Source organism: Setaria italica, chromosome III (genome assembly GCF_000263155.2).
Source record: "Setaria italica strain Yugu1 chromosome III, Setaria_italica_v2.0, whole genome shotgun sequence".
Taxonomy (NCBI): Eukaryota; Viridiplantae; Streptophyta; class Magnoliopsida; order Poales; family Poaceae; genus Setaria; species Setaria italica.
Genome location: NC_028452.1, coordinates 45,339,189 through 45,357,254, shown reverse-complemented (window position 1 = coordinate 45,357,254; position 18,066 = coordinate 45,339,189). Strand labels below are relative to the sequence as shown.

Below are 18,066 nucleotides of genomic sequence, written 5' to 3'. Positions count from 1 at the left end.
TACAGCTATGGAACTGGCACTACCACTATTACCAGTAGATTTTTCAAGTTAGCAAAAGTATTTATGTAAGACAAAGAAAACTTCTTAAACACCAACAGGAACTGGAACTTTCCTATTATTTCTCAAGAGAGGACAGTAGTAAATGACAACTTAACAAACTTCCTATGATGGACGAGGACATTTGAAAGTTAGGAAGTCACAGAACATCTCTTAATTGCTACTCCCTCTGTCCCAAATTGCTATTCGTTTTGGTTTTTCTAGGTATTGTTCGTATGTCTAGATGCATAGCAAATGCTATGCATTTAGAAAAGCTAAAACGAATAGTAATTTGGGACAGAGGGAGTAGATTGTAAAGTTGGCAACAAGGACATAGTATTCATCTATAAGGATGTACCAACTCCAATGAGGAAATAACAGTTGCAATTTATTGGGATTCAATGAAGAAATGGTAATGTACATTGGTATTCTAGCAACAAGTACATGCCAGAAGGGACCAAGTTTTGGTTCAGTATCAGGATACATGGGTATTCTAGCAGCAATTACATGCCAGACGGTACCCGTATTCAGCGACTTGGCATCAAGAGTACAACAACTGGAGGCAACATGCCTCAACGCCAACTATTGAATTTCCCTAAAAGTACTGTACAAGGGCTTTGCTGGCAAAGATTATGTGCCAGCAAGACCCAGATTTAATGTTAAGTATCAAGAATACAACCAGCTGAGGAGACATGCCTCAGATCTATAACTGAATTACTGCCAATAAATCCAAACCCGAAGGTTCCATCCTCATATAGCCAAATCCTTCCCTCCACACTTCTCGCGTCATCTAAGGGGGTCGATAGATGAGGATCAACCACATCATGACTGGAATTGATGCACAATATCCGAGAGATAACCCTGTTCTCAGAGCATGCATGGTTGGAAGTCACACCTTGGATGTGATAGCGGTTACTATAATTATCCAGCTCTTGCTCGGAGAATGGTGGTTCAAGAAATGTAGTATCTGCCGTCCAAAAGACAGGAGAGTAGCCAGAGTTTTGGCCCCTTGTATCACTAAATCGTCGACAAGTTACTCCACCAATGTCATCATAGGCGACAAGGTAAAATTCCGGAGTCCTATCCTCACATATACCCTGGAGAACATGGAAGTTAACGTAACATGCATGGCAAAGCTCCACTATTAAAAAAATAGGTGATTTAATGATATATAAATCATACAACCATGTATATAGTAATCCTCAAACTGGAAATTAAAAAAATAACATTGTCTTAAGCTAACAGCATTCTATGTGCATGGCAAAAGACCAATTATACAACAGGAGGAAATCAATTATTTGAAGAAACGAAAAATAATGAACATTTAAAAAATCCAAATTGTGGACATTCACCATTCGCAAGATAAAACTGAGATGAAAATTTAATAAGTTTTAGTGATAATGTATAACTTTTCCTGAGATCTCACATCTAGAGAATCACAACTGCTACACAGTTGCACGAATTAGCCTGTACTTTCCAAATCATATAAAATGATAAAATGCTGCTTCAAATCTAAGAGGCAAGTCGCAAAAAGCTGAACAATCTAACATCACCGTTTGAAAAAACAAGATAACATCAACCACAAAATGTTGTAGGATTTCAAATGAGGATGATCACATAAACCATAACTAATTCACCATGATAATATGCAGCAAAAGGCGCACCTAATTCTATCCAGCCTCCATAATGGTTTTCTTATAAAACAAAACTAGTTGATAACATATTGATATGGGAAAAATTTAACTGCTAATTCCCCAGCTTTCATTGACAGAAGAAACCCAGAAAACCATGATTATTTTGACACATACAAATAGCGTTAGGAACTAGCCAGCCATGGAGGGTATGCTGTCCAGAAATGTTTCGGAAGGACCGAATGAGATTTCTTGAAGCTTCTAAAGTATTAAGATCCAATGAAACTAGTATCCAAATCCATAGGGACTAGGGTTGTTCTGGGTACCGATTTCCATATTGACATTTGGAACTAGTATGCTTCCTAGTGACATTAATTTAGGGTCAAGCGAATCACAGTAAAGCTAAAGAACTCCAGTTCATAGTTCTGTGTTAATCAACAATGGCCATAATGCTAGGGATTATGAAACAGCAGTCATCAAACCATGAAAGACACAACTAGGAATGCTGGCAAACAAAACTCCATCCCATATACAATGCTTGCCATTTGACTAGCCTGATTTGCAACATGGACTAGCGATTCTGGAAACAGTACAGGATTCAAAGTCTACATGAACACCAGCAGGCAAATCCTGTCTGCAAAAATTACACCCCAGAAGATTTAAAAGCTGTCCATGACTGCTTGAGCATATAAATGCAGCTTAAAGTATTAACAGGCTAGTAACAACACCAATAGTCAACTCTAAAGAAACAGCTTCATGCTCTCCACAGTGGTATCCAATTGAGCCAATTAAAAACAACCATCCCAGAAATTCTAGAGGTGTTAGCTTAGCAAGCACATAACTTCAAATATGTCAAGCAAGTGCATGGCAAGCAAGCACTAAGCAGGTCAATGCAGACGTGCTGAATGTGCAAAATTTCAACCTGAGTGGACATATCTGACTCCACAAAACTGTGACATGAGAATGTAATTCTTTTGCAACATCCATTCAATATTTCAATATAAACTCAAACTGTTGCATCCAGTTTTCAGTTCGATGTCCAAAAGTTGTGCTGGTAATGTGTGCCAATCAATGTGAACTACAGATCTTTAAATGGAGAAGTTGTAAGCACGAAGGGACCTTGCTCCTATATGTTTACAAAAAGGGTGCAAGGTACTGATCTTCTACTCAATCCCAATCCAACGGTGTAAGGTTCCTGACCCAGAGTGAATGAGGGGATGTTTGGATACTTGGTGCTAAACTGATGCTAATTAGGAGGACTAAACATGAGCTAATTATAAAAATAATTGCAGAACCCTGTGCTAATTCGTGAGACGAATCTATTAAGCCTAATTAATCCATCATTAGCAAATGGTTACTGTAGCACCACATTGTCAAATCATGGACTAATTAGGCTTAATAGATTCGTCTCGCGAATTAGACTCCATCTGTGCAATTAGTTTTGTAATTAGCCTATGTTTAATACTCCTAATGAGCATCCAGACATCCGATGTGACTGGTGCTAAACTTTAGTGGGGTGTATCCAAACACCCCCTGAGGCATCTTCATGGAATTGGCGAGCAAATTGTGCACTACCTGACCTCTCATTCGTGGGCTATTGCACGAACAGGAAATATCATTTCACGGTTCACAGCAGCTACATCGCGAGCACTCAACAAGCATGATACGGGAACAACCAAACTCTGCAATAGAAACAGCACCGCTCGGACATCGTGCGACAACAAACGAGCAAGCTCTGCGCAGAGAGGAAGCACCTTCCACAGGCCCTGGATCGGGCGCGCCTGGGTGGGCTCAGCATCCGCGATCCTGACGAAGTGCTCGGGCTCCATGAAGGCTCCTCTCCTCCCATGCTTGGCTCTCCTCCTCCTCCCGGCCCCGGGGCTCCTCCTGTTGGCGAAGTGCGCGTACATCTCCTCGGGCGGGGACCCGCTGACCATCTCCACCTCCTCGTCCTCCCCCGCCGCCGCCGCCGCCTCCACCACGATGTGGTTGTTGCCGACGAAGTTGACGCAGACCGTCACGTCCCCGGCGGCCGCCGCCGCCGCGGCGACCGTGTCCCCGGAGTCGGCGATGGAGAGCGTGACGAAGGGGGACATGGAGACGCCGCCGCCGCGGGTGGATGGGGCGAGGAGGGATGCCGCGAGCGTGGCGCGCGGGGCCGCCGCCCACTCGAACGTGGCGAGGGACGGGGGTTGGGAGTGGGAGTTGGTGGAGGAGGAGGGGAGGCGGCGCCAGAGGCCGCGGAGGCGGCGGAGGCGGTGGAGGGAGCGGAGGAGCCTGCGGGCCGCGGCGGGGCAGGGCGGGGAGGGGAGGGGGCAGGGGAGGCCGAGGCGGAGCGCGAGGGCGAGCGGGAGCGCCGGGGAGAACGCGGCGGACGCGAGGCGGCGGCAGGCGCAGGCGGCGGCGGCGGCGTCGGGCGGCGCGAGGAAGGCGAGGATGCAGAGGAGCGCGTCCTCCGGCAGGTCCTCCAGCGCCGTGCTCGGCCCCGCCGCCGCCGCCGCCGGTGAGCTCCCCATGGTAGCGGCGCTCTGATCTGGGGTCGGTCGTGAGATCTCGACGCGTGCACGTTGGCAAATTCGAATGGGCGGTGGGTGACCGGAGAGCACCTGAGGCGTGGAGGAAGAGGAACGAGCGGCTGGGGGAAGGGAGCGAGTGGAATATTCGGGTGCGGATTCCGCGGGTGGGCGAGGCGTTCCGCGCGGTGGGGGTGTGATGCCAATGTCACCGAGGCGTGGGCCCGTGTGAGGCGGTGCGGTGGCGTGGCCCGCTGGTCAGTCGGTTGTGTGTAAGTTTCGTGGGAGGAAGGCGCGTGCGTGCAGCATTTTCTGACCGGTCGAACCGGTGGAGGGGAGGGGAAGTTTTGAGGAAGGGAGGGGGGTGGGGTGGGGCCCGTTTCGTTGCGGGAGCAGAGGAATGGAGGAAGGAGGATGGACGGCGCTGCGCGTCACGTGACGTGGTGCCGGCGGCGGCGCGCGCGCGTGGCTGAGGTCGGCAGCGGGCAAAAGGGATTGCACAAGAAAAAGAGTTTGAAGTAGAAATAATCTCTTCGAGCGGTCGGTGGGACTTGGGACGTCTCATTTTCTTGGCCATTCTTTGGGCCTCCAACAATCCTTACAAAAGCCTCATCCCTTGATCATTTCCATAAATCGAGCTGGTTGTCCCCTCTGTACTTGAAACGTTCTTATTTTCACGACTCTTAACTGCTCGCTCCGTTCCAAGTTATAGGTCGTTTTGACTTTCTATTTAATAGATATTATTATGCATCTAGATATACACTCCCTCCGTCCCGCAAAGAGTGTCCTTTTATGTTTGCCCTAAGTCAAACTATTTTAAAATTGACCAAGTTTATAACGAAGAGTATCAATATTTATATCACTAAATAGATATGCTATGAAAATATATTTCATAACAAATCTAATGAAATTTGCTAGACATCAAAAGCATTGATATATTTTTATATAAACTTGATCAAATATAAGATGGTTTGACTTAAAACAGAACTAAAGGGACACTCTTCACAGGGATGGAGGGACTATGTCTAGATACATAATAATATCTATGAATCAGAAAAGCAAAATGACTTACAATTTGGAGGGAGGGAGTACAAAGAATAATGAGACAGTTCAACTTATTTGGAAGGAGCCTTCTAAAAAAACTTATTTGGAAGTAGATCAAGAGTGATTCGGTTTCTATAATACTCATATCAGCTATTCCCTTTAAAAACTTATTTGTCACCTTGTGAGGAGCCCTTTACTGTTCTACTTTTATGTGGTTGGTGTGCTGAAAATACCTTGTGCTATTACCTTTAAAAGTATTTTTTTAGCCTCATAGCCCTGTCTCCAAGCTCCACAAGTCTGGATGGCGGATGCCCCGATAAGTGATTGGTCTTCCCCTCTTCCTCGTTGACGGCTGAATAAGCCAAAGGTTCGTTATATTTTTTTAACAAACTGGCAGGAGAGTTGCCTGTTAAAAAGGAGTGTCAGATGGAAATTACAAATGGTAAAACTAAAAATCCGGTGGAAAAAACTCTACAAAGTATGAACAAGTCTAGCTAAGTACTTTGCTCCCGCCAAGATCCAATTTGAAATCTCATCTCTAATTCTTGTAGCAACTGCCATGGACGGTGCCTTGAAAATATGAGCGTTTCGCTCTTTGCAAATTTCCCAGCAAATCAAAATAGTGATCGACTTCATTCCTTTGCGTGCTGTCCCTGTCGTCCTCGCCCTCGCCTTCCACCAGTCATGAACAGATTCTACTGGCTCCCATAATCCCATTCATCCGGATGCATCGCCGGCAAACCTATCCAAACCGACATCTGAGCCCAAATCCACCTTGTGAAACGACACTCTGCGAATAGGTGTTGTCGAGATTCCGGCACCCGACCCGACGGCACAATGCACAGACCGGATAAAGGTTCATTATATAAGCTAGAAACCGACCCTGATACATAATGTGTTTCTACAATGCTGAGCCAAGTTTTCTTGGGGGTGTAGGATCACTCGTACCCAGAGCCAACGGGAGTGTAAGGTGCAGCTAAAAGTGTCCAATGCAATCATGATTAACAGTATAAAAGTACTTTCTGAAACAAGTCATTTTGATCTTTTGATAATTTTTAAATTTAATTTTAAAAGTCTCAAAAAAATTGGCGAAATGTAAGTTCAAAACTGCATGCTTTCATGATCAAATGAAGCATATGAATCTTTTTTTGGACAAAAGAGGGAACAGCTAGCCCATCACCTTTTAATAAGAAAAAATGTTAACACCTATATGTTCAAAGCCAAGATGGATGAGGCCACAGCTGCAGCTCGGTTCGCATATGACTAAACTTGGGTGATGGACCCCAGTAGTCTGATTAATGAAATTCTCACGCATTGGATCCTAGGACGAACCAATATTCTAATAAAACCAGGTTAGTTACTAGTATGCTGGAGTAAATCTATAATTAGCCTAGCTACTCGGCAGACAAAAACATACCAATAGTTCCTAATTAAATTAAAACCTAGTTTGTCAGTAGCACACATACATACTACTAAAGCATGTTCTCATCTCACATTCTTGTTAGTTGATACTGATTCTCCTTGTAGTTAAAGCAGGGTCTAAAACTAATGTACACTACAAAACTTTCACTGCAATCCTGCAGATCTTGTCCATTCTAGTTCTTCGTCCTTTCACCCTGATGTAACCTACTGCCTAGCTCAATTAATATGTCCGTGGCTCCCTGCTCACGCATGTCCAGTACTCTGAAGAACAGAGAATGCCATTTCCCAAGTAGTTGCTGCAATTGTTTACTGCATACTGAGCTTTTTCACAGCGTTCGATCGGACAATGTCATCAGGTTGGAGCATACGCATGTGCAGCATCAGATCTGTCGGTTCAGGGAATTTTGACAGCCCAGCCAGCACTACAAGGTAGTAGTAATTGAAAAGGGAACAGAGTTGACAGCTACCGCGTGGTCAGTGCTCTAGGGCGCCAACGACTGAAGGAAAAAGGTTTGGTGATTAGTTCTCCTAATGCTAATTCTTGTTTGTGTTGTTGCGTGTGTTTTGCGACTAACCTTTCTTGCTTAATTCTCCACCTATCCATTCCTGACATGATTTCTTTTCCAAAAAAACAGTATTTAGATGATGATACGCCATCGAGTAACAAACCAACAGCAATAAAGAAAACTTGATCTGATCGATCTTGCTCGTTTGATTTCTTGGAAGAAACCGCGCAGCGGCAGTGTTCAGTACTCCATGCAAATAAACCAAATCCTGCAAGAAAGTCGTAAATATATACAATAATAGTACTTCATAAGAACAGAAAAGGGACACATAGGACAGATTTTAAATTTCTCCTCCCTCTTGAACACACATGGGAGTATGGGACAAGCAATTTCAACCACTTCTCCCTTTCTCACATCAACACAACCCCAACTACTAGGTCACATAGCCATACGGGAATCTTGGCATCTACGTGGAGGGATCAACTACTCAAATTGGAATATTATTAGTATGTGGTCTCAAAAGATCCCAATTGCTTTTGCACTCCTTGTTTGGCTCCATAGAGCAACATTGGCTCCAAGCACAAGAGAAGACTGCTGGGAGGGAGAGAGAGATGCATATAAAGAGAGGCACATACGTCCACTTCGCCACACACAAAACTTCTATCTCTATACCATTGCACAAGCCAACCACCATTGCCAGCCAGCATATAGCAGCTTGCTTCTGATGCATGGTTCCTTGTCTTGACGAGCTACACAACCACATTGCTGTGGTGTTATGTGCAAGAAGAAAGGCCAAGGGCGGCCACCGCACCAGCCAAGCCTGCAACCAAGAGGTGCCGGAGAGCTTGGAGGAGGAACTTCACCCATGGCTTCTTCTCCTACCACTACCTCTTCCTGCATACCTTGGAATGGCGGCGCCGATGACGGGAAGAAGGAGAAGAAGAGCAAGAAGTGTGAGCTCATCGGGTACGAGGCGCTGCCGGAGTGGCTCAAGGACAACGAGTTCATCCACGGCTACTACCGGTGCGAGTGGCCGATGAAGGAGACCATCCTCAGCATCTTCTCCATCCACAACGAGACCCTCAACGTTTGGTCGTAAGTCCCTCCTCTCATGATCTCCACAATTCAGTTCCTTCTTACCCAACCCTTGATCTTCTTCAGACACTAATCGATTCCTGCACATATTTGCCTGACATTTACTGTTAATCCTGCAGGCATTTGATAGGGTTCCTGCTGTTCTTGTGCCTGACAATCTTCACGGCAATGGTGATCCCAAGGGACGGCAACAGCAACAGCAGTAGCTGGAGTAGTAGCCGTAGCAGGGCTGCGTACTGGGGAGATCTGGTGGAGATGGCCAACATGACGGTGGCGCTGAGGCACGAGGCGCTCGCAGCGTGTTTCCTGCTGCCACCATCTGCGGCTGCAGAGGCTGGTTTGTCTGAAGACGGTCAGCAGATCCCTACCAGCTGTCCGCCCAACACATCCTCCTCTCACGTTCATCATGGCATCCAGATCCAGGTACTGGTTAAATTTCTATCATTTCTTTGCTTGTTAATTAATAGCCAATATGTACTATTCTCCCTCTAGTCACAAATTGTGTCGTTATTTGGGTTGCATGTGCTCAACATTTTTAAACTTTGACCAACAATATGCTTTTTAAAAGCTCGTGATATGGTTAGATTCATCTGGAAAAGCATTTTGGCCATACGTCGATGTTGCTCTACAATTGCCAAGCTTCTCACGTGGACCTATTAGAGCGTTGAACTCCGGGAGTCGATGAAACTCCTGTACCGACCCGGGTTCGAAGCACGTCATCTTCTTAGAACAAAGCCCGGAGGAGTCTCCTCCCGTGGTTGAGTTTTTTTTTACAATTTTTAGTGTTCAAAGTGGTTTTCTAGTTTTGGTAATGATTTACAGAACAATGCTCTTTTGTGATGGGAGGGAGTAGTTATATGCTCGTTAATTTAGTCTTAGACTTTGACCTTATTAGAGGTTGTAGCAAAAGGAGTAGACTGTCAGTATCATGTGATTATGTGCTCTAGTTGATGTGGCTTGTCAGGGTGGTACTGATCTCAGGTAGGTGGCCTCCATATTAACTCCTGGGGTTAGTTGGCATGCTTTAATGGGCTGCTGGCTGCTGGCAGGCTTGCATCTCCATTGCATTTACACACAGCAACGCCAGCAAGTCCTTTTCTTTTTTTTTTCATTCCCCTGCTAGCTAGGGTTCTTAATAAGCTTGTTGATGCATGCTTTAGTTGTTGTTGTTTGGTTTTCATAATTTCATCCGGCTGGTACAAACAATAGTACTGTTCTTTTTTTTATGGTTTACTCCAACCAACCAATCTTTTCATGTTTTTGGCAGCCAGAGTGTTACAGGTTGTGGTAGTACTAAAACAGTTATGAGCCATGACAACAGAAAATTGAAATTAGTTGGGTGATGAACCAGCTGGAATTTGCAAATGTGTCTCAAACTGGAAGTGATTGATACATACATGCAACGGTTTTCAGTGGAGTAGTGGAATTGCAGCTGCTTTTCTGTGGATGTGACGGAAAACAACCAAATTGGGTTATGCAAGCCTTGGTTTGTAGTGGTCAACCGTACCATTATAATCATGATAGCTGCATGATGCGTGCAGCCGTGCATTGAGACAGCAACACTTCCAATTTGCTTTGAGAGTTTTGTGTTTGCAACTGAACATGCAAATCCCATCTGCATACACAATGCCTGTTGATAAAAACATTGTGGGGATTTTGTTAACCGATTTCTCTTCCGACCGCGGCCCAATCATAAGATTTCGGTCGAACAACAAATAAGGCAAAAAATAAAAATAAATGTGCGCGTGCTTATGCATTGTTTTTTAGATGGTGGCCAAGCATCCATATATGCATGCCCTGTACCTTCTGGATCTCTGCTTTGGGAACTCATACAGAAGGGCAGACTTGCAAGCAAGAGCACACCGGACCACAAATCCATTGCACTGTAGCAAATCAAGTGTGCATTTTAGGCTTTGCACGAGATATACCAAGTAGTAGTATATTTAGCATCATGTTTCAGTAACAAACCCAGTTGAAGTCTCTGTAACCTGAAAACTGCTCTTGAATCATCCACTGTGTTTCACTGTAGTAAATGAATCTGGTGATTAAAACTTCAGTTCCTTATAAGATTTTTTCCTCCTTTGTAAGATTTTTTCCCCCTTCACTTTTTACTGTTTCATCCTTTACTGTCGTAGATCCGACAACGACTGCATCTGCAGGACACTAATGGTACGGCCACGGACGCACTCGTCGCCGCCGGCGAGCCCGTGACGCGGTGGCCGCTGTTCGCCTACCTCGCCGGCGCGATGGTGTGCCTGCTGACGAGCAGCGCGTGCCACCTGATCCTGTGCCACTCGGAGCGCACGGCGTACGTGACGCTCCGCCTCGACTACGCCGGCATCGCCGCCCTGATCGTCACCTCCTTCTACCCGCTAGCCTACTACTCCTTCCTCTGCGCCCCCTCGCTGCAGCGCCTCTACATGGGCTCCATCACGGCGCTGGGCGCCGCCGCGGCCACGGTGTCGCTGGTGCCGGCGTTCCAGGCCCCCGAGCTCCGGCCGCTCCGCGCCGCCCTCTTCTCCTGCATGGGCGCGTCGGGGGTGGTGCCCATCGCCCACAAGCTCGTGATCTACGGCGGCACGGCGCCGGGGGCCGTGGCTTCGGCGGCGTACGAGGCGCTCATGGGGGCGCTCTACGGGCTCGGCGTCGTCGTCTACGCGGCGCGGGTGCCGGAGCGGTGGGCGCCCGGGAGGTTCGACCTCGTCGGGCACAGCCACCAGCTGTTCCACCTCTTCGTCGTCGCCGGCGCGTACGCGCACTACCTCGCCGGAGTCGAGTACCTCAAGTGGAGGGACGTCGACAAGTGCTAGACTGCTAGTAACCGGCCGCCGGTGGCGGCGGCGTGGCGCCGTGCGCGCGCGTACGTGCACGTGCTGAGTCAGCAAGAAGAGGCCTCCTCAACGAATTAATTGTGACCGAAGAATGACAGGTGGGTCCGCCAGATGCATGTCAGGTCGCAAAGTTCAAAAGGTTTCGTTAGGTGGACTGTTAGGAAGGGAAGATGTCAATGCTCGTGCTACAGATGTATGGGGTGTATACAAGGCTACCTGGTAGGTTAATAGTAGATATAACATGGAGATGATTCTTTGTTGTGCACTGATTGAGATCAATGTGGTAAACAAATTACTACTCATGTCTATCTTTCCCTATCTGAAATAACATCAGGCAATCAGAGTAAAAAAAAAGATAATGAAAATAGCTCCTCTAAAAAGAGAGGCATCAATCCACAATCAGTGCACAGCTCTAGAATCTAAAAGACCGCATGCCTCGACCAGTCATCAATGTGCTGCAAAAGAGTTTAGAACCAAAGCCAATATGTCCCTGAAAAGCATATAAAAAAAGTGTCTGGTTTTTATCTGCAATTGTTACACTTCAATAATGCAGCGTAGTACCTCCGCTGTAAATTATGTCTCATTTTATTTTTATCTTAAGTCAAACATTTCTAACTTTAAGTTTATACAAAACTACATATTAATTTCCATAATATTATAAATACACTACCAGTATATATTTCGTGACTAGTTTGATGCTGTATATGTCGTTACTTTTGTCTATAAACTTTATCAAATTAAACAAGTTTGATTTAGTATAAAATTAAATGACTCGTGCTTTGGAACTAAGGGGGTGTTTGGATCCCCCAACTAAATTTTAGCTCCTGTCACATCGAATGTTTGGACACTAATTAGGAGTATTAAACATAGACTAATTACAAAACCAATTTCACAACCCCTAGGCTAAATCGCGAGACGAATCTATTAAGCCTAATTAGTCCATGATTTGACAATATGGTGCTACAGTAAACATTTGCTAATGATGGATTAATTAGGCTTAATAGATTCGTCTCGCGATTTAGCCTAGGGGTTCTGCAATTAGTTTTGTAATTAACTTATGTTTAGTCCTCCTAATTAGCATCTGAATATCCGATGTGACACGGACTAAATTTTAGCTCCAGGATCCAAACAACCCCTAAACAAAGGGGGTACGTTGCATTGAAGTTTAGGGATGGATGGTGAGTGCCCCAATCTCTGCAGCTAAAAAAAACGAGGTGACGTTTTTGTGGTCCGTTCCATCGCCCTCCCCATAGCCCTCGCTGTGGTCGATTCCTACCCTCGGATCAAAGTTTCTCCTTCCGTGATCTCGGATCAAAGTTTCTCCTTCCGTGATAACTGGTAAACATCTCAGGGTTGTTCATCCTTCGCTCGTCTCCTTACGCCTCAAACTCCACCTCCCCCTCTGCACGCAGCCTTCACGTACACCTCTTTCCTGATCCACAATGCCTCTCTGTACTCCATCGCCTCCCAAGACTCCACTGCCTCCACCGAAAACGCACCGCTGCCTGCGCCGTTGCCATCGTCGTCGCCAACACAAGCCGGCCCCGTCTTAGCGAGCCTCAACCCTCGCACCGTCACAATCGCCAATGTCACGTTCTTCTCACTACAAGAAATGTGTTGATCTATGATGAAAATTTTATGACACATTTATTCTCGTCATAGATTTATGACATTTCTAGCTGAAAACGTCATAAAATTTCACATTTGAGCAAATTTAGTAATAAAATTACGGAACGTCATAAAATGTGCCACTCTAGCCAAAAAGAAATCGTCACCTGCTGTTAAATGGTGGTTTTGTGACGATATAAGATTCGCGAAAATGTCATAAACCAACCAAGATCCCACATGTAAGTTTAAGCTGATAAATAGGACGGTAAAATAAAAAGGAAAACGTGCTCCTCCCATGGATCGAACCTGTTACCGATCGAATGGGAAGTCTTTACCGCAACTGAGTTACACATATAAGTTTCAGGTGAGTTGGTGGTAGAAGTTTTGGTACGTTATGTTAGTCTGAGATAAAAAAAGAAAGAAAAATAAAAAGGAAACAATATCGATGACAATGCTCGAACATTTGACCTCTTGAATGTGTTGAGATAGCACTACCACTGAGATATGAACTATGTATGTTTTTCAAAAGGACACATTTTATATATTTAGGTTCTAATGAGTGTGGTCAACATGCCATTTGCAGGCCCAAGCATGGGATATATTTCTCATTTCTCAACACGACGTACACTACTGCAAGAGACTTGCCGGCACCATGCTCCTATTAGCTGTGGCAAAGACTAGAGCTAGCGTCGGTGCGCAGATCTGCAACCGCCTGCAGCAGGAATGGCGAATCCTAGCAGACCTAGGGGCGAAGGGAGGATGAGGAGGAGCTCCAGTTAGGCCAGTCCCCTATTTTGTGCCGCTACTTTCGTCCTAGGGAAGGGGATTTCTGGATTTGGGGATCTGAGTTGAAGATACTAGATTCCGATTTCATCGTACCCTTAGATTTGCATTCCAATTGGTGTTCAAAGTTGATAGGCTATAGTTTATGAAGTGATTTTCCATCCTGATTTTAAGAGTTTATGCTAGAGAATCAAAGAGAATAATTTTCAGCCACAAAATCACGTCTCCCAAAGAATCAGCTCCCATAGGTGCATAGCAAAAATTATGTATCTAGAAAAGCTAAAATAACCGATAATTTGAAATGGATGGAGTACTTTATAATTTGGTAGGTTCATGTATTTTATTAGCTTCCATAGGTGCTTGGAGCCACTGATAGCAACAGCTTGCCATCACCTGATCGTGATGTTATCATTGTGGATCCTGAAAATAAGTGCAAGCACGGGTTGCCTTTCTATGTGAGGTATGATTGGATATTTGACAACCTTGGACGCTGGTATGCATGTTGCTATGAGGTAAATGATAACTTATTTCAATTCTAATAAACCTTGCTTCTACTTTTGATGTTAGTGTTGTAAATGGTGAATTGTATGAACATAATTGGTGTCTATAGAATGAAGGGATGAAATGCGCGTCGTTTAGGTGGGTTGATCCTGAATGGGATGCTAGGACTAAAGGTGTTCTGGTGAAGCTGATGAAGAGGAAGGAAAAAGCTGAAGAGGAAGCAAGGTCGTGGGAAGAAGCATGGATAATTGCTAAGAAGGAGGTCAATGACACAACTTGTGAGCTGCACTTGATGAAGCGATACTTTGGGGAGGCAACCAATTCCATGATGAACACGAGGAAGAAAATGAGAAACAATGCATTGATGAAGGAGCTAAAAATGAAAAATTCTTACAACAATTATGATGCAAGGAAGTGGAAGGAAGAATACGCAAAAGTAGAAGGAACTATTGGTCAGTACAAGGAATCTAGTACATTCATGATCGGAGGCCGTCAATGAAGGATACATTGCTACCCTACGGGTATTCATGATCCGTGGTAGCCACCAGCAGATTTAGAAGGAATTTCTATCATCCTCGTTCTGATGAACAACGCGCAAAAGGTAGGTGTCTCATTGCTATGAATACACATGCTCACATATACGCTCCAATGGTTAACCCTGTGAATGCTTGCACGTAGGTATGAGTCCTGTTCCGTGCGGTGGCTAGAGACGCAATAGATTATGATGATATGTTTCGAGTTCAAGATTTAAAGAAACTTGAATTCAGGAATGGGAATCTACAACATGGCATTAACTGCCTCATGGGGCATCGTGAGATTGAATATGTGTGGGACCATTCCAGTTGCGTAAACATATCCTGCATTGTTATAGTACTAGAGGACGACTGCATTGAAGTTCCACCTCCATCAGTAGGCAGAAGCATATGCATAACAATTGCAGCCCAAGCCCCTGTGGACGTCATCTTCGACATAGGCGGCCGAGTGATTCGAGCAAGATGAGTGATGTGGCAGCACTATCTCGTGTGGTGGAGGCATTTCTCTATGGCAGCAGAGTGGAGTCAAAGTCAGAAACTGTTTCAATTAAAGACACTAACCCTACTAGCTTCTCGTTGCTGATCAAATACGCTTGCGAAGGATCATTCCCATAGGAGGCTAATTTATGGGACACCCCTGTCAACGCCTGGCTCGTGTTACTCTCACTCGCTGACATGTACTGCGTCGAACAGTTGAAGTTGCACTGTGCGTCAAAGATGTGGGACATGGCGTGTGAGAAAACTGTGACCACATTTCTAGGATGGGCATTTGAGACTAACTGCACCCAATTGCAGGAGAAGTGCATGTCTCTCATAGCGCTAATCTCGCCGGACGGAATTCTCATAGAGGATTTTGTGTTCGTGTGTTACCACCATCCTGAAGTTATCAAAAGGATCCATGTACTTTCTTTAAAGAACGTCGAGTAGATATTAGGATGCCACTGCCAGGATCCGATGTAGTTTTAATGTATTATTTAAGTGTATTTTATCATGTAAACAGTCGAAACAGTACATTAATTTGTTGCACTGAAGAGCATTTGTAATGCAATAGTCGGATCATCTTGCAGACATGATTCTACAAAGGAGGATAATCCTTGGAGTGCTTATCAATGCCATGATGCCACGGACTGTCCCAGACTCCCTTCTGGAACCGCTCGTCTATATAAGGTCACTCCAACGTGCCAGTGACTCAGGTCTTGTGGCAGTTTCCAAAGAGTTTTGTTTCCCGCTACTGAACACAAAGGTGGGATCTGAAATTTTAAATTCCCCACTCATCCTCCAGGTCCTCCCCCGTTATATATAAATAAAAGAGGGGAGCCAAGCTTCCCACATCCCACCTGGTAATTCCAAAATTACTCCCCTCTCTTCTTCCCGTCGAATAGCCGTAGTAGATCTACAGCGGCGACAGCAAGCACGACCTCAGCAGCACCGTCAAGCTTGACTGGAGGTGGGCTACCTCGGCTACGAGCGGTGGGCTTCCTCGGCGACGGGCTTGAAGCTGCAGATGGTTCGAAGCCATCTCTCCGTCAGCTTCCCCGAGGCTACCACCGGCAGCTGCTGTGCTCGAGTACGTGCAAAGAAGACTGAGGAAGCGGCGCATGCCCAGGCTGCTCCATTGAGGCGGCATTCGGCACCTCCTTCTCTTCATGTTCGTCTAACATTGGTCTCCTCCCTGTATTGCTAAATTCAATTATTAGATTGCTTCCCCATGCTCTTTGGCTTTCAATATTGTAGTTGCATGCTTTGGAGAATGTGGATCTGCTGTACCTTATTGCGAGAGTTGGTGAAAAATTACCGCTCCACTAGATCCTCTTTATCTTTCACTTTTTCCAATAATTATTTTTGTGCCAAGTCAAATTATTTATGGGGTTTGTAGAACTTAATAGATGAAATTATTAGATTGCTTCCCCATGCTCTTTGGCTTTCACTATTGTAGTTAGATTGGAGAATGTGGATCTGTTGTACCCTATTGGTAGAGTTGGTGAAAAATTACTACTCCAGCAGATCCACTTTATCTTTCACCTTTCCAATAGATATTTTTGTGCCAGGTTAAATTGTTTATGTGATTTGTAGAAATTAATAGATGAAATTGCTTTAGTTTGGTATGATCTCAACCTTTGCCACATGTTCTTATGCTTGTTCATTTGTCCGCTCTTAATTTATACTTAAACAAATGTATCAATTGAAGTTTGACTATATCCTATTTCAGCCGGCTAGAGGGTCAACATCCATAGTCGCTTCTTTTCAGTCTAGCTCCAGGATACCAAACTAAACACATGATGATTATTGATATTTTTCTTTCTTTAGTTTAAATCACTTACAAAATCACAATCGGCTTCGTATCCACTGTTGCTAGATGGAAGTTCTCAAATCAATGGTGCTTCTTGCAAAACAAGAACGTGATGTGGCAGCGGAGTACTCAAGAAGCTCTACCAAATCCTTATGCGGTAGTTTTGATGAGGAGCAAGTTGACGCCAACAAACAGGATGGGATACAACTTCGACAAAGGTTCGTTGCTCATAAGGAAGAGTTAGCTACCTTGAAGTGAAGAAGACAGAAGAATCAGAATCAACTCTCAATGCCGAGATTCAGAAATTGAAGAAGGTAACACAAGATAGCGAAGCACTCCTTCGTGCTAACCTATACAAGAGGTTAAGATCAATGCTCTACTTTGTCTCTTGAGATTATGACCTGGATGCAGCTATGTTAATCTCTGTTCTTTGTGAGACAGTTATCTTATAATAGTTTGTGATATGTGATGAATAATATGGTAGTGGTTGTCTCGTTGGGAACAATCATTTATTTTCTTGTATACATAAATATGTGTGTTCTGTTTATTATTTTACCAACTGGATTGGAACTGAAATGAAATCAATTACTTGTTAGGCCTAATTGGTTAAATCTATTTCCTTAAGTGGGCTTAGCCCCCATATAATTGGGCCAAATTTTATTCATAAATCAGGACTAAAAGGGTTGCAAATAATTTACACAACTTTTGGGCTCGACCCAACAAAAAAAGGGCCTATCGGAATCAATTTTGGGCTATCTGAACAACATTGGCCAGTGGGAATAGATTTGGGCTCGACCCAATAACAAATGGGCCTATCGGAATCAATTTTTGGCTATCTGAACACCTGTGGGAACAATTTTGGGCTCGACCCAACAACAAAAGGGGCCAAATTCATGGTATGACGATACAATTTGTCATAATTGTCATGCCACATCGGATGCCACATCAGATTCTGTCCATCGTGGCAAAACAGTAGGTACCAATTTATGACGTTTCTGTTTGATGATTTGTAGGCGTCATAATCTTAGTGACGTAGTAAAATAAGGAACGTCACTAGTCGCGGTTTATGACGCTCGACTAATAACGAAGGGTTTTCGTCACTCCCACGTCATAAATCACGATTTATGACGCAAAAATGCGTTTATGACACCTTTTGATTCGTCATGGGTTGGAATATTTCTTGTAGCGGCAAAACCCTAATCTACTCCGGACTTGCCTGTCGTCTGGCTTTGCTGGGGAGAATGACAGCATCGCGCCGGAATCGCGCCATCGT

At 44.8% G+C, this 18,066-nt stretch overlaps 2 protein-coding genes across 3 annotated transcripts; one reads left to right on the top strand and one right to left on the bottom strand.

Annotated features, from left to right (window-relative positions):
- Positions 1 to 403: 403 nt before the first annotated feature.
- On the bottom strand, positions 404 to 4,327 carry LOC101757268 (F-box protein At3g12350). Its single transcript, XM_004962845.4, has 2 exons — positions 3,422 to 4,327; positions 404 to 1,133 (listed from the first exon to the last, which is right to left on the bottom strand). Exons 1-2 carry the CDS (start codon positions 4,181 to 4,183, stop codon positions 696 to 698), a joined length of 1,200 nt encoding a protein of 399 aa, XP_004962902.1. The 5' UTR covers positions 4,184 to 4,327; the 3' UTR covers positions 404 to 695.
- Positions 4,328 to 7,694: 3,367 nt separating this feature from the next.
- Positions 7,695 to 11,380, top strand: LOC101756599 (heptahelical transmembrane protein 4). 2 transcript variants are annotated; one of them, XM_004962844.4, is made up of 3 exons: positions 7,695 to 8,247; positions 8,367 to 8,670; positions 10,407 to 11,380. In XM_004962844.4, exons 1-3 carry the CDS (start codon positions 7,928 to 7,930, stop codon positions 11,055 to 11,057), a joined length of 1,275 nt encoding a protein of 424 aa, XP_004962901.1. In that variant the 5' UTR covers positions 7,695 to 7,927; the 3' UTR covers positions 11,058 to 11,380. The 2 variants fall into 2 exon arrangements, with proteins under 2 accessions (XP_004962901.1, XP_004962900.1); XM_004962843.4 differs by having other exon boundaries at positions 10,383 to 11,380.
- Positions 11,381 to 18,066: the final 6,686 nt, after the last annotated feature.

Coding starts and splice junctions, on each gene's coding strand:
- LOC101757268 (XM_004962845.4), bottom strand. CDS start 4,183: ATGGGGAGCTCACCGGCGGCGGCGGCGGCGGGGCCGAGCACGGCGCTG. Junction 1,134..3,421: donor CGATCCAGGGCCTGTGGAAG/GTGCTTCCTCTC, acceptor CATGTTCTCCAG/GGTATATGTGAGGATAGGAC.
- LOC101756599 (XM_004962843.4), top strand. CDS start 7,928: ATGTGCAAGAAGAAAGGCCAAGGGCGGCCACCGCACCAGCCAAGCCTG. Junction 8,248..8,366: donor GAGACCCTCAACGTTTGGTC/GTAAGTCCCTCC, acceptor TTAATCCTGCAG/GCATTTGATAGGGTTCCTGC. Junction 8,671..10,382: donor ATCATGGCATCCAGATCCAG/GTACTGGTTAAA, acceptor TTACTGTCGTAG/ATCCGACAACGACTGCATCT.